Raw genomic sequence first — 16,404 nt, forward strand, 5'->3', positions numbered from 1 at the left:
ATTGGAGGCCTATTATCAGGGGTGCATTACAGCGATCAGGGCTCTGTCCATTGTTGTTGACCATCTATATTAATGATTTAGATGATATTGTGGTAATCTGGATCAGAACATTTGCAGATGATGCCAAGATTAGGGTGCAGAGGACAGCAATTTTGGCTATCAAAGCTTGCAGTGGCATCAGGACCAGCTGGAAAAATTGGCAGGGAGAAAAAATGATAGATGGAATTTAAAGCAGGCAAATGTGAGGTGTTTCATGTTGGGAGGGCAAACCAGTTTAGGAATACTAAGGCAGTAGGCACTGAGCAGCGTTGTAGAACAAAAGAATCTGGGAATACAGATCCACAATTTCTTGAAATTTGTGTCACAGGTAGATAGAAAGGTGAAATATTTAAGGGGAACCTGAGGGGGAGTTTCTTCATTTGGATGGGAGTGCAAGTCTGGAATCAGTTGCCAGCAGAATGTGGATTATTTGACAGATGTTTGGATAAGTACATGAATGGGAGGGGTTTTGAGGACTATGGGTCTAAGTGCAGGCTGATAGGGTTGGCAGTAACTAGATGGGCCAAAGAACCTGTTTCTGTTCTGCAGAGCTCAATGATGCTACAGATGTATTTTATGTAAATAATGGTCATAATTTCTGCTTAAGAATTAGACATAATTTTAAGAGTACGATAAAATGGTATGACGGGGTTTTTTTGGCTATGTCATAATGGACTGCTTTAGAGAATATGTGGTTCAACTTAATAACTGTTGGCAATTCTCTAACAAAAAAGGATCAATTAAAAATGATTAATATATTTTTTTAAACTTTCCCAAATACCATATTTAAAAGATAATCATGTTTTTATGTATTCTTAAGATCCCTGTCAATCACCAAAACTGACAAGATGGCAAGTCTCCAAGGGCCCTTGAATAAACTACCACCTAAATATCACCATTATGTAAACTCATCTCTATTTTGTCTGCTCAACTAAGCTCCAATTGAGGTGCTTCAAATGAAGCCCACTATCATTTGTTTTGTAAATTACTAGAAATGTAACCAACTACTTCAAACCTTCTCAAGGCTCGTGTAACAAAAAATACATCTGATGCCAATTCTGCCCAGAAACTATGCTAGTCAGAGTTAATTATTTTCCACATGCAAACTCACAAAAATATAGACAGTGTGGAGTCTGAAAATCGAATAAAACTACTGTTCTAACAAATTGTTTAACCCCAAATATTGAGATTCCCCCCTTCCCAGATACAGTCTGACCCACTGAGCTATTTGCAGTGTTTTCTGTTTTAGCCCAGAAACCATTTTCCCATTATTATATTGAAATAGTAAGAGAGAATTTGATCTCTGAATTAATAAGTTTTACATTTTGATCTCTAAATTACTAAGTTTACATAAGCATCAGGTATCAAGGCAAATTTTCCTGTTACAATGCCATACACAAATCATAGTCTTAACATTTTATTAAAAAAGCACTACCTGGTTTAATTGCTTGCACTTGTCATTTGCAAGCGCAACTTCATCTTGAAGAGTTCTAAGCAATTTTTCTTTATCTTGTAATTGCTGCTGTAAACTAGGAACTGGGTCACATTTTACTCCAGGCTAGAGAAGAACATGAATATCAATAGATAAATGCTACATTCCTTTACAAGAAATGCTTTTACAATGAAACCAAAACTGAATAACGCACAAAGGAATGTTCAAAGTAAAGACAAGTATTTAATCTTCCACGAACATGATTTCTGAACCCTTTCTTGCATTTCCAAATGTTTGTATCCTACAAGTGTTTCTGGTTTAACATGGCACTGGTGAAGCACAGCGATGACTTGCTGGCAGCAAATACAACCATGAACCACTTTGTTAATCACTTTTTCTAGTGAACGATCACTGCAATCAATAACCTGCTATTTTCACTTTCAGAACTGAGCTTTTGAACCGCCGGTACGACCTTGCGTTTTTGTAGTGTGAACTGAAGTTTCGAAGGTGCAGGACAGTTGTGGCATGGTGTGTACAGGCTGAATCAAGATGGCGGGACCAGGGCCTGAGATGGGGAGCAACCCAACATTTGGAGACAACTCGAAGTCGCAAATCTGAGCAGAGGCAGGATTGATGTGATGGGCCTACAGCAAGGAACAAGACAGCATTTGATTTATGTGCTGGGCCAGACTGAAAAGGTCAGGTGTCAGGGTCGGCTGTGACCTAATGCTTGCAAGGTTTACTCATCTCTATGCTGAACTAACACTGTGACCTTCAACTAACAGGCTCCTGGATCAGCTGTGGCTGGCTTTGTGGCAGTATACTTCAAATTCAAATGCCACTTGCTTACTTTTATTGTTTGCACAATTTATTTCCCACCCCCCTGCACATTGGATGTTTGAAGGTCTTTTTTTTTTAAATATAAAAATGGGCTGTATTTGATTTCTTTGTTTTGTGACTGCTTGTAAGGAGACAAATCTCAAAGCTGTATATAGTATACATACTTATAAGAAATTACCTTTGAAATAAAGTTAATTAAGAAAAAATTTCAATTGTGGAATAAATAAATCACTTGCTATTTGGACCTGTTATCCTGTCTGTATTAATTTAATTGGTGTAGATTTTATTGAACACACCAAGCAAAAGGGAAGAATGAAAATATTCCCTAATCATGAAATTCAATGTGAAGCCAGGACTGGATAAATTAAATATAACAAGGGTAGTTGACTTAAAACTGGCACAAACAATCTGATACATAATTCTTACAGTTTCCCTGTAACCTGATTTACATATTTACAGAATTTCAGATAAATGTTATACCATTTTCAGTATTTGTCACCATTCACCACATAAAATGTACTGAGAAGGGTATGAAGAGAAACATGACTAATGCCAAAAAGAAGTGATTTTTCTCAAGAAAGATTACAGAAACTGAAACCTGTCTTCTGGAATATTTATGCACTAAAACAATAAGCAGCATGCAAGCAAATAAAAACAAGCTAACAAATTTAAGTGACTGCTTCGAAGTATATGTATTATTAGCTGAAACACATTTGGCCAGATGGTGTGCCTCATGCTTCATAATTATTTTACTCAATAAATAAACACTTACTTTCTGCCAAATATCCTGAATCACCACAGCCTTATCTTTTAGAATCTCAGCAACATAGAGGGCCTCCTCCTCAGTGAATGTCATAGTTTTCAAAGTAGAGAGAAAATCTTTAAATTTTATATCTGCATTTTCTGAAAAGGAAGTTAATATAATCAGCATCAAGATAATAAAAAGTCATTCAGTACATTATCTGCCTTCTATGAATATTTAGATTTATACATTCTGGAAGATTCCATGAAACTAAAATTCTAATATTCATTACATTGAAGAAACAAATTCCAAAAACTAGCTACAAATTATTCTGGGCAACTGTCACAAAGCTGAAATGCCATCCAGCATCTTTTTATTGGGGGGGAGGTGGGGAGAGTGTCACCAGGTTATATTGTTTTTTGGTAGCTTAACTGCACTAGAGTTATCCAAGGCATTCCTGCTGGGAAACTGCATTCAGCAAAGCAAGATTAAAAAGATCACAAGCCAAATGAAAGCCATAGTTATTTATTCTGCTCCACTCATGCGCCTATTCCAATTCACAGAAATATTTTAAAATTCTAAAGTGCAGCCCCCAATTGACCTCTGAGCAACTAAAATAAGTGCAATGAGACAGTTAGAGCTTGCATTCAGATGTACATAGATTACTATCCTAAGTGAAAGTACACCTTCCATCTGCTAAACAGATCCAGAGAAGTTTGACACAGCAGAGTTAAACCGGCAGCAATTCTCGTAATCAAATTTCTTATCCATATACACTCAGTCGCCCCTTTATTAGGTACACCTGCATACCTACTTGTTAATGCAAGTACATAATCAGCCAATCACGTAGCAGCAACTCAATGCATAAAGCATGCAGAAGTAGTCAAGAGGTTCAGTAGTTGTTCAGACTTAACATCAGAATGGGAAAGAAATGTGATCAAAGTGAGTTTGACCATAAAATAATTGTTGACAGTTTGAGTAACTCAAACTGCTGATCTCCTGGGATTTTCACACTCAATAGTCTCTAGAATTTACAGAAAATGGTGTGACAAACAAAAAACTTCCAGTGTGTTGCATTTCTGTGGGCAAAAACACCTTGTTAATGAGGAAGAACAGAGGACAATGGCCAAACTGGTTCAAGCTGACAGAAGGTTAATAATAACTCATATAATCACATCTGCAGAAGAACATCTCTGAACACACAACCTGTTGAACCAGGAAGGTTTCCAAGCTCTCCGTTTCTTCCTGGATTCCAGACCCAGCCAGTCACCTTCTACCACCACTCTTCTCCGCCTCGCGGAATTAGTCCTCACCCTTAACAATTTCTCCTTTGGCTCTTCCCACTTACTCCAAACTAAAGGTGTAGCCATGGGCACCTGCATGGGTCCCAGCTATGCTTGCCTTTTGTCGGCCATGTGGAGCAATCTATGTTCCAAGCCTACACCGGTATCTGTCCTCCTCTTTTCTTGTGTTATATCGACGACTGCATCGGTGCTGCTTCCTGCACACATGCTGAGCTCATCAACTTTGCCTCCAACTTTCACCCCACCCTCAAAATCACCTGGTCTATTTCCGACACCTCCCTCCCCTTTCTAGATCTTTCTGTTTCTATCTCTGGAGACAGCCTATCCACCGATGTCTACTACAAACCTACTAACTCCCACAGCTACCCAGACTATTCCTCTTCCCACCCCGTCTCCTGCAAAAATGCTATCCCTTTCTCTCAATTCCTCCGCCTCCACCGCATCTGCTCTCAGGATGAGGCCTTTCATTCTAGGACAAAGGAGATGTCTTCCTTTTTTAAAGAAAGGAGCTTCCCTTCATCCACCATCAACTCTGCCCTCCATCGTGTCTCCTGTATTTCACGCACCTCTGCCCTCACACCATCCCCCCGCCAGCCCACCAGGGATAGAGTCCCCCTGGTCCTCACCTATCATCCTACAGATCCAACGTATAATCCTCCGTCACTTCCGCCACCTCCGACATGATCCCACCACCAACCACATCTTCCCATTCCCCCTACTCTCGGCTTTCCACAGGGATCGCTCCCTACGCGACTCCCTTGTCCATTCATCCCCCCCCTCTATCACTCCGCACGGACCTCCCTCCAGGCACTCATCCCTGCAAACAGAAGTAGTGCTACACCTGCTCCCACACTTCTTCCCTCACCACCATCCCAGGCCCCAGACAGTACTTTCAGGTGAGGCACCACTTCACCTGCAAGTCAACTGGGGTGATATACTGTATCCGGTGCTCCCGATGTGGACATTTATACATTGCGGAGACCCACCGCAGACTGGGAGACCGTTTCACCGAACACCGGCGCTCAGTCCTCCAGCAGTGGCGGGATCTCCCTGTGGCCACACACTTCAATTCCACTCCCACTCCCACTCCGACATGTCTGTCAATGGCCTCCTCTACCGTCAAGATGAGGCCACACGCAGGTCGATGGAGCAATACCTCATCTCCAGCCTAGGCAGCCTCCTTCCTGCCAGCATGAACATCCAACTCACTGACCTCCATTGATACCCCTGCCCCCACCCTTGCCCCCATCCCTAATCTATTATTTTAGCCTGGTTCTCTTTCTCTCTCTTTTCCCCTGTCACTATAATCTCTCCCCCCACCCCTACCTTTCTTTCTCTTTTATTTCCCATAATTCTCCACCTTCCCAAGCCTATTTCCCTCCAGCCTATCCCTTCCCAGCTCTCTACTTTATCCCTCCCCCCATTTCTTATCTCCCCCCACCCCCCCCAACCATCCCATGTTACTTCACTCCTGATGAAGGGTTTCGGCCCAAAATGTCATTATTACTTCCTCCCATAGATGCTGTCTGGCATGCTGAGTTCTGCCAGCATTTTGTGTTTTTTTTAATCTGTTGAAGCTTTCAGTGGATGGGCTGCAACAATGGAAGACCACAAACATGCACCAGTGGTATTTGATTATATCTGGTACCTAAATACCATGCAAATCTGTGGGCACAAGAGGAAAGTGAAATTTCCTTGTACCTATGGACTACGACCAGATGCACTGCAGTGTCAATTAACTTCCAGAAAGCCACAAGTATTACTAATCAGAATTATGAACACTTTTCCACAACTGTGTGAAAAGGAAAGTTTAGTACAGCAGATTACAAATGGACTAATAAAGGAATTTGCATTTGCATTTTGTTATCTTTTAAACATTACAACTCTAAACACAGCACACTACATCTGCAAGATAGTTGAATTTACTCAATCTAGGCTGAAGTATACTCAGCAAATCTCGACTTGAACACTACTTGTGAATGGATAGCTGATAACCTACAAATTAATCTTTCTAATCAGAAAATATATTTAGGTTCTAAAAATGCTATTAATTTAACACTCTTCCTTAAAATAGCTAAGAGTCAGAGTCTACTGATTGTACTTCAGTCTGCCCCAATTTGGAAAGCACAAAAGCAAAACTGTCTGGTAAAATTGATTGTCCTGCCCACCTCATTGCTGCAGCTGTTCTGCAAGACTGGGAAGCTTGGAAGTGCTAATGACATCAAGGGCAACAGACACTATGGCCCTGTCTACGGAGTATATTGAGATACAACTTGTTTTATAAATAACACTGAAATATTCTAAGCCACGTATTTAAGGTAGTTTGTACTATTCCTCAACACCTAGGTATGAAGAGAGCTTTAGAAACAGCTAAAAAATATTTAAGAAATTAATAATAATTCTTACAACATGTTAATGCTTTTAATTTAAACAGAGTGAAGTGGGGGGGAAAAAAAAACTATTTCAGTAAAGGTTGGTGCCACATTTGATGCATCAAATATAGAAAGCATAAAGCTGAGAGATCAGTGCAACCAGGAATAAATTTAAGACGTAGGAGCAGGCATTCAGAGACACTAGCTGATGTCTAGCATATTCTGTATGACAACACTGCAGGGCACAGCCACAGTATACAGCAGTGATCCCACCCAAAAGAATGCCAGCTAACTGCTAGCCATAAGCCAAAGCCAGATTAACTTTAGGACTCCAAAAGTCAAAATCATTCTGTACCAAGGTCTTTTTCTACACCTCTATTGATCTACTTGCTAAATGAACAATAAGTCTTAGAATATTTCCCAATGCACAAATAAAAAGTGTTGTATTTCACTATACTTTATGCAAGCTGTACATTGTCAAATTAGGATCTGTGCCCCAGTAACCACAAATACAACCCTGCCATTGCCTATTCATCAAAGGGCAGTATTGTAGTGTAGCAATTAGCATAACGTTCCATAACACCAGTGATCAGAAGATTGGGGTTCAATTCCCACTGCTGTCTGTAAGGAGTTAGTATGTTCTCCCCGTGAGAGCATGAATTTCCTCAGGTGTTCTGGTTTCTTTCCACATTCCAAAGATCTGGAGTTTGGGTCAGCAAGTTGAGGGCAAGCTATGCTGGCACTGGAAGCATGCTGACCATTTGTAAACTGCTGCCAGCACATCCTCTGACTGTGTTGGTCATTGACACAAACAACACATTTCAATGCAAGTTTCATATACATGTGACAAATAAATCCAACCTTTAATTTTTTCAAGCCATTAGCAGGTAGCATGATTTAGGATTGATGACATTAAAGTTAATTTCTGCCACTAAGTCTTCTCCAAAACAATAATACAGCGGCACTATAAACAATAATCAATGCCAATCATTTGTAGGCTTGAATCTGTTGAGTAAATCGCCTTCACTGGTTTGTTGGGTACAACTGTCTTAAAACAATGATGAACAATGGGTGACAGGATCAGGACTCAGCACCTGCCCATCAGAGGAAACTAGTGATTCCGCCAATTGAATCGAGTTGTACAAGCTGTTAAAGAATTTACCATCCCATCGCCACCAAAACCAGAACCTGTGCAATTCCGCAGCTAGCCCACATTTTCAAACTTGCAACTTAACAGCCAATATCCTGACTGCCAAATGAAGCCTATTCGGTCTTCTTCCTGTCTTAAGAGTTGTCAAGATTACACATCCACAAAATTGGAAGATGTGACTTATTCCAAACTACATGCCCAATTAATATCCATCAATTTGTGGTGCTCTCCATGTTGTTTCTTTTTGGATTATATCTGCCCACAATTCTCAACAAAGACTCTACAATACCGACTCAAGCCCATTGGAGACTTCAACAGGCTTAGCATGGACTAGGCCTACAAAAAATGTAGATATTACTACAATAGCTTGACAACCGGGTATCAAGATGATTTTGTCCTCATTCACAACCCTGGCACTCCAGGGTTGTTTTGAGGTGACAGACTGGCAGGCACTCTGAGCCACATGGAGAGGACATGGGCTCACAGAGTGCGTCACTGATTACATCAACTTCTGTGTGGACTGCAATGTTCCGGCAAGAACTGTCCTTTGTTACCCATGGCTTGTGATTTGAATAACAAAGGACATTAAGGACATCCTGAACGCTAAAAAGAGGGCATTTAGAGATGGAAATAGGGAGGAGCTGAGGACAATACTATACCTGAAAGCCAAGATCAGGGAGGCTAAAGACAGGTATAGGAGGAAGCTTGAGTGGAAACTCCAGCAGAACAAGATGAGAGGGGTCTGGAGTGGGATGAGGACCATCACTGGGTTCCAGCAAACTAGCAACAGAGGAGCTGAAGGCAGTGTGGACAGGGCCAACAAACTTAACCTGTTCTTCAACAGATTTGACACTGTGGCCCCTGCCCATCCCCCACGATTCATCTGTTGTCAGCCCCCAACCAACACATACTCCACTCTCCCCTCCTACCCCTCCTCACAGTCCCCCACTCTGCTCTTGTGACTACACCCCTCACACACCTGAAACCACCACGGTGGGCTTCACAGCTGAATAGGTGAGAAGACAGCTGAAACGTCTCCACCCAACCAAGGCTGCAGGCCCAGATGGTGTCTGCCCCAGGGTGCTCAAAGCCTTTGCCCCTCAGCTATGTGGAGTACTTCACCATGTCTTCAACTTGAGCCCAAGTCTCCAGAGGGTTCCTGTGCTGTGGAAGACGTCCTGCCTCGTTCCTGTACTGAAAACACCACGCCCCAGTGGCTCCAATGACTACAGACTGGAGGCATTGACCTCCCACATCATGAAGATCTTGGAGAGACTTGTTCTAGAGCAGCTCCAGCCTATGGTTAGGCCACACTTAGACCCCCTCCAGTTCACCTATCAGCCCCAACTATGAGTTGAGGATGCCATCGTCTACCTGCTGAACCATGTCTATGCCCACCTGGACAAGCCGGCGAACACTGTGAGGGTCATGTTTCTCCAGTGTGTTCAGTACCATCCGCCCTGCTCTGCTGGGTGAGAAACTGACAGTGATGCAGGCAGATGCTTCCCTGATGACATGGATTATTGATTACCTGACTGGCAGACCACAGTATGTGAACTTGCAACACTGTGTGTCAGACAGAGTGGTCAGCAGCACTGGGGCTCCACAGAGGACTGTCCTGTCTCTCTCTCTTCACTATCTACACCTCGGACATCAACTACTGCAACAGAGTCTTGCCATCTTCAGAAGTTTTCTGATGACTCTGCCTTAGTTGGATGAGGCTGAGTACAGGGCTACGGTGGGAAACTGTCACATGGTGTGAGCAGAATCATCTGCAGCTTAATGTGAAAAAGACTAAGGAGCTGGTGGTGGACCTGAGGAGGGCCAAGGCACCGGTGACCCCTGTTTCCATCCAAGGGGTCAGTGTGGACATGGTGGAGGATTACAAATACCTGGGGATACGAAATGAGGATAAACTGGACGGGTCAAAGAACACTGAGGCTATCTACAAGAAGGATCAGAGCCGTCTCTATTCCCTGAGGAGATTGAGGTCCTTTAACAACTGCCAGACGATGCTGAGGATGTTCTACGAGTCTGTGGTGGCCAGTGCTATCATGTTTGCTGTTGTGTGCTGGGGCAGCAGGCCGAGGGTAGCAGACACTAACTGAATCAACAAACTCATTTATAAGGCCAGTGATGTTGTGGGGGTGGAACTGGACTCTGACAGTGGTGTCTGAAAAGAGGATGCTGTCCAAGTTGCATGCCATCTTGGACAATGTCTCCCATCCACTCCATAATGTACTGGTTAGGCACAGGAGTACATTCAGCCAGAGACTCATTCCACCGAGATGCAACACCGAACATCATAGGAAGTCATTCCTGCCTGTGGCCATCAAACTTTACAACTCCTCCCTCGGAGTGTCAGACACCCTGAGCCAATAGGCTGGTCCTGGACTTATTTCCACTTGGCATAATGAACTTATTATTATTTAATTATTTAAAGTTTTATATTGCTTTATTTCTACACTATTCTTGGTTAGTACGACTGTAACGAAACCCAATTTCCCTCAGGATCAATAAAGTATGTCTGTCCGTCTGTAATGAATAGCTCACAATTCACTCTTCCAAATGAAAACACTATTCTCTTGAATTGTACTGAGTAAGCACAGCACACATTCTCCCTCAGTCAACAGCTCATCAGGTTCTAAACAATTTACCACTCAGCTAGCTCAAGCCACCCCACCACTGCTCCATGATAAAATTCAGCTCCCAGGGAGGACTAGTGGAATTGCAGGCATCTCCCAGCACACACTGGAACAAAAAAATCAAATTAGTTAGTGCAGGAGATTTAGAGTTACTTTATTTTATTAGAGATACAGCATGGCACAGGCCCTTCTGGCCCAATGACCCACACCGCCCAGCAACCCATCTATTTTAACTGTCACCAAATCACAGGACAATTTACAATAACCAATTACAGACATCGCACCTTGCAAAAACTCACTTCAGGGAGGTAGCACCCCCCCCCACCCCGGTCAACCTCCAAGGGTGTATGTATACAGGACATTTGATTATGAAAGAACACAATTTATTTGATCACATATTGAAACTATATATGTATTATATTCATTCCTTGTTAAGTATTTTGTTGGCAGTCTCAATGCAAATGGCTAAATGCTAATACAAATAGCTTTTCTATTTCTTTTGCAAACTTTCCTTGTACTGTGATGTGGCTTGCTTGGCAGATTTGAGCATTTTGCCAAACGTCTCAAACTCATGGCAGTCTGTATCAATGAATTTGTTAATTTTGTAAGACATCAGATTCATAAGTGTTTTGTGAAACAGCCGACTTCTGAATTCTGTCTTAATGTGACGCACCATGCTGAATTCCCTTTCTACATCACAATTAGAATTTGGCAGCACTAAAAGCAGCTTCATCAACTGGCAGATCTCTTTGAATCTCAACTGACCTGTGCTCACAGATTTTACTTTGAAAAGCTTCCCCCAGAACTCATCAACTGGCAAACTTTTGTAGTTTGCCACCAGTCCTTCTAGGTTAGTTAAGACATAATCCAGGACTTCCAAGTGCAGCTGTTCTCTTGCATTTGCCTTGATCACATTTGGAAATCTCTCTGCCAAAGTTGCAAACAGTGCAGCAAGCAAAACTGTCATTATTTTTGACCCCTATAAGGCAGGGGTACACTTTAGTGTAGTCTGGGGTGAAGTAGGTTTTATATTTCATTTTTTTGGAACACTCTGCCATGGCACTGCAGGACACTAAACTGAACTGATAGACAATGAAAGAGAGGTCTACTTAGCACAAAGAGACCAATCAGGATGCTCTATCTCTCACTACCTCCCTCCTTCCCTCTCCCTCACTCTTAAAAAAAATCTTGATTTCTGGGATATTGTATATAATTTGCAGGCGTCAGGGAGCCACTATCAATATGCGGGAGACTCCTGGAACTTCCGGGACAGGTGGGATGTCTGTAACTAACCACCATGTCTTTGGACTGTGGGAGGAAATCCACAAACACAAACTTGTATAGAAGACACCGGAATTAAACACCAAACTCTGAGGCTCTGAGCTGTAATAGAGTCATGATAACCACCTCACTAGTGTGGCATCTCCAAGTTTATTTTTGCATAATAGGCACAAAAAAAATCTTCTGGGTAGTCCATGTGGTTGTCAAACAATTTATGCACTTTAATAAATTCTCTCGGGCTTGCAGCCAGGTACAGGTATTGATTTTAAACTGATGTTTCAATGACAAACTCTGCCAAATTCACTGGAGATGATGCCTGAGCATGTTTAGTCTGGTGGTATTTATACCCTTGTCATCCATTCCTCCTGATTGGATGAGGACTAAACAATCAGGTTTCTGATGTCCCACCTTGTTTACAATCAAATTCCAATTCTTACTTAGAGGGAGACCTTTGTCTGTTAAAATAATTTCCTCTTGTTTTATTTCAATGGTTTCCTTCACCATGCGGTCCCAAAAACCATTGGAGCGGCACGTTAGCTTCATACCGAAGTTAATCCTATGGCCATTGAGAATGCAGTGTTCTGATATCACTGACAGTGGAAACCTGATTGGATGAGGCCTAACCAAAGCTGGAGGTACAGACAACAGGGATACACATACCACCAAACTAGACATGCCCAGTCGTCATCCCAGATGAAGATAACAGAATTTGCTGTTGAAATGTTGGTTTAAAAAAATAAAGTGATACTTGTACCCAGCTGGAACCCTGAGAAGCGTTTATTCATCCTATTCACCAGGAAAGCACCAGATGCTTTTCAACTCATGCACACATTCCCCAATGCATGCTACGGTAAATTAAAGTGAGCTGACAATCCGAATGTGGCCAACTGCCTTGTGGAAACAAAGGAAATAACTAAAGGAGGTGTTAGATCTTACATTCCAACTGAAATCCTGGAAACTACTACTTAACTTTAACTTACATCTGTCATTAATAGTAATTCATTTCTTAATGGTACTCATTTTATTTTTGAGACAACAGCACCTTTGCAAAAGCTACCATCACAAAGAATGGAACCAGTCAAGAATCTTTCCCAAACTGGGAATATCTTGACTTGCTACAGTCTATAAACATGTTTAGGATTTCTCAAAGCATGTGATGCGATGAGTGCTTCAAACCTTCACAAGTGCTACTTACTAAGAAAAGCTGCTTAAGACTTGGTGCCGATCAATAAAACAGCATTCGCGCCAATACAAAAAGATAAAACTACTGATCAATAAAGTTTGGGTGTGCCGAATTCTATAGTAGTCTCACAAGGGTGGAATCAATTCTAAGCATTAAATGGGTTATAAAGCACAGCTTTCAAAAAAAACCCAATAATATTCTAGAGATCAAGAATATAATCACATAGAAAAAACACTACAAGGTGATCTTTACCTAGAAAAAAATTATTCATTAAAGCAGGATGATCAGAACAACAAAAGCAGATCATGCATTTGAAAATGTTCAAAATAGCATTTCCAAGAATTATTGTAATCATTTTTGAAGTGCTTTAACAATTAAAATATTAAACTCAGATAAACTGTACCTAATCTGAAGTTCTCATGGATTACACTGTTAATTAGGCAATTACTAGAAAAGATGTTAGGCACCATTTAGAAGGACAACGCATGCCTATGGATTACCTCCAACTGGATTATGGTGAATTTTTACCCCCTATTTTGTTTCATGACATTGTATTAAAGTTACTAACAAATTATCAGTGACAGAGAGCTAACCATAATTTTCACTCGTCTAACAGGACACACTGAACATTTTTAACAAATAGAATAAAAACAAAAAAGGACTAATTTCTCAATGAATGTCATATTGCCTTTAACAAGTTTATAATTTGTTTCACCACTTAAACAGTCAACAAACAGAAGTGCTAACACTAACACAATCTTACAAGTTCTGTTCCAACCTTTAGAGCAGCCATGTACCAAAACAAATTGCACACAAAAAACACTGAATGTCTACAGATAAGCATAAACAGCAAATTACCTTTATCACATTCAGACCTTTGTTTCTTAGCAATCATTTTCTGCATACCACTACTGATCACATGTCCTTTGTCATCAGCCACAGCTTCCTTTTTTTCAGCATGACCGCAAGCCTGAGCATTATCCAAAGGAATGTAAACTGTAGACTTCATGGGGAGACTCTCCGTTGAAGCTGAAACTGCCAAAGAACACTTCTGATTGAAATAACTTCACAGAAAATGTATAAACTGTGTTTTAAAAATAGCAGGAAAAAATAAACAAACCGGTCTCTATTCTTTGCTTTTTTGGCATAGTTTTCCGTTTCATAAGTCCACTTTCATTTGGTTTAGTTTCCATTGGTAGAAGTACTGGATCTTGTTTTTTGCTTGTTGTTTGAGCAGTTTCAGAGTGCTCTTTTACATAAGGATTGCGCATATCCTGACCAGGTTCATCTGAAAAATTCATATTGAAATAAAGCATTTAAAATGAAGCATGACAAAAATTGCAGAGAATTGATCAAGCTGATTGGTGCACACCCCAAATACACCATAACTGAATTTAAACTCAAAATATCAAATCAGCATTATTTCAAAATTATTGAACATTTCAAAATATTGTGGAAAAATACAAAAATGAGGAATATTTACAGGAGCAAGAGTTCAAATAGAATAATATCTACAATTTTTCAGTTCTAACCCCAAGTACTGCATTAGGATCTTTTCCTGCTGACTTCGATCAAAGCTTAAAAATATTCTTCACCTAAAATATATTGGTTATCAATAAAGTTTCCTTTTAGTGATTTAATGGCTCACTCAATCACTCAAAGTGAAAAGTACAAGAGTACTCTCTCCGGAGAGTGACCTCCATCTCAGAGGCCGATGTTAGGCTGTCTTTAAAGAGAGTGAACCTTTGTAAGGCAGAAGGTCCTGATGGAGTACCTGGTACTGCTCTGAAAACCTGTGCCAACCAACTAGCCGGAATATTCAAGAACATTTTCAATCTCTCACTACCATGGGCAGAAGTTCCCACTTGCTTCAAAAAGGCAACAGTTATATCAGTGCCTAAGAATAATAATGTGGGCTGCCTTAATGACTATTGCCAACATCAACAGTGATGAAATGCTTTAAGAGGTTGGCCATGGCTAGACTGAACTCCTGCCTCAGCAAGGACCCACACCCATTGCAATTTGCCTATCGCCACAATAGGTCAACGGAAGGCGCAATCTTAATAGCTCTCCACCTGGCTTTAGACTACCTGAACAATACAAACACCTACATCAGGATGCTGTTCATCGATTATAGCTCAGCATTTAATACCATCATTCCCACAATCCTGACTGAGGAGTTGCAGAACCTGGGCCTCTGTACCTCCTTCTGCAATTGGATCCTCGACTTCCTAACCGGGAGACCACAGTCTGTGTGGATTGGTGATAACATATCCTCCTTGCTGACGATCAACACTGGAACACCTCAGGGGTGTGATTAGCCCTCTGCTCTATTCTCTATATACACATGACTGTGTGGCTAGGCATAGCTTAAATACCATCTATAAATTTGCTGACAATACAACTCATTGTTGGTAGAATCTAAGGTGGTGACGAGATGTACAGGAGTGAGATATGCGAACTAGTGGAGTGGTGCCAAGGCAACAACCTGGCACTCAACATCAGTAAGACGAAAGAGCTGATTGTGGACTTCAGGAAGGGCAAGATAAAGGAACACATACCAATCCTCAGAGGGATCAGAAGTGGAGAGAATGAGCAGCTTCAAGTTCCTGGGTGTCAAGATCTCCAAGGATCTAACCTGGTCCCAACATATCGATGTAGTTATCAAGGCGGCAAGACAGCGGCTACACTTCATTAGGAGTTTGAAGAGATTTGGCATGTCAACAAATATGCTCAAAAACTTCTATAGTTGTACCATGGAGAGCATTCTGACAGACTTCATCACTGTCTAGTATGGGGGGGGGGGGCACTGCACAGGACCAAAAGAAGCTGCAGAAGGTTGTAAATCTAGTTAGCTCCATCTTGGGTACTAGCTTACAAAGTACCCAGGACATCTTCAGGGAGTGGTGTCTAAGAAAGACAGCGTCCATTATTAAGGATCTCCAGCACCCAGGGCACGCCCTTTTCCCACTGTTACCATCAGGTAGGAGGTACAGAGGCCTGAAGGCACAAACTCAGCGATTCAGAAACAGCTTCTTCCTCTCTGCCACCCAATTCCCAAATGGACATTGAATCTTTGGACACTATCTCACTTTAAAAAAAAAGTATTTCTGTTTTTGCATGTTTAAAAAAAAATCTATTCAATATACATAATTGATTTACTTGTTTATTTATTTACTATTATTATTTTCTCTCTGCTTAATTATGTATTGCATTGTACTGCTGCTACTAAGTTAACAAATTTCATGTCACATGCTGGTCATAATAAAACTGATTTCTGATACAAATCAGAAACTTTGGGATCATAATGCTATTTTTGCTGAAGAAATTAATGTGCAAGAACAAAAGGATATGCCTTTGTGTTGTCCTATAAACAGACCAAACTGAAAATGCAGATAGATATACCTTCATAGTGG

At 41.2% G+C, this 16,404-nt stretch overlaps 1 protein-coding gene across 6 annotated transcripts in view; it reads right to left on the reverse strand.

Moving 5' to 3' along the window:
- ktn1 (kinectin 1) overlaps positions 1-16,404 on the reverse strand; it is a 192,361-nt gene that overhangs the window by 80,516 nt on the left and 95,441 nt on the right. For all 6 annotated transcript variants that reach the window (XM_059957483.1, XM_059957473.1, XM_059957491.1 and 3 more), the window contains 4 exons: positions 14,109-14,276; positions 13,847-14,023; positions 3,084-3,214; positions 1,475-1,597 (listed from right to left, as the gene is read on the reverse strand). In XM_059957483.1, the coding sequence (XP_059813466.1) occupies positions 1,475-1,597; positions 3,084-3,214; positions 13,847-14,023; positions 14,109-14,276 (599 nt within the window). The remainder of the gene's footprint in view (positions 1-1,474; positions 1,598-3,083; positions 3,215-13,846; positions 14,024-14,108; positions 14,277-16,404) is intronic.

The sequence above is a fragment of the Hypanus sabinus genome, chromosome 2 (assembly GCF_030144855.1).
Source record: "Hypanus sabinus isolate sHypSab1 chromosome 2, sHypSab1.hap1, whole genome shotgun sequence".
NCBI classification, from domain to species: Eukaryota; Metazoa; Chordata; class Chondrichthyes; order Myliobatiformes; family Dasyatidae; genus Hypanus; species Hypanus sabinus.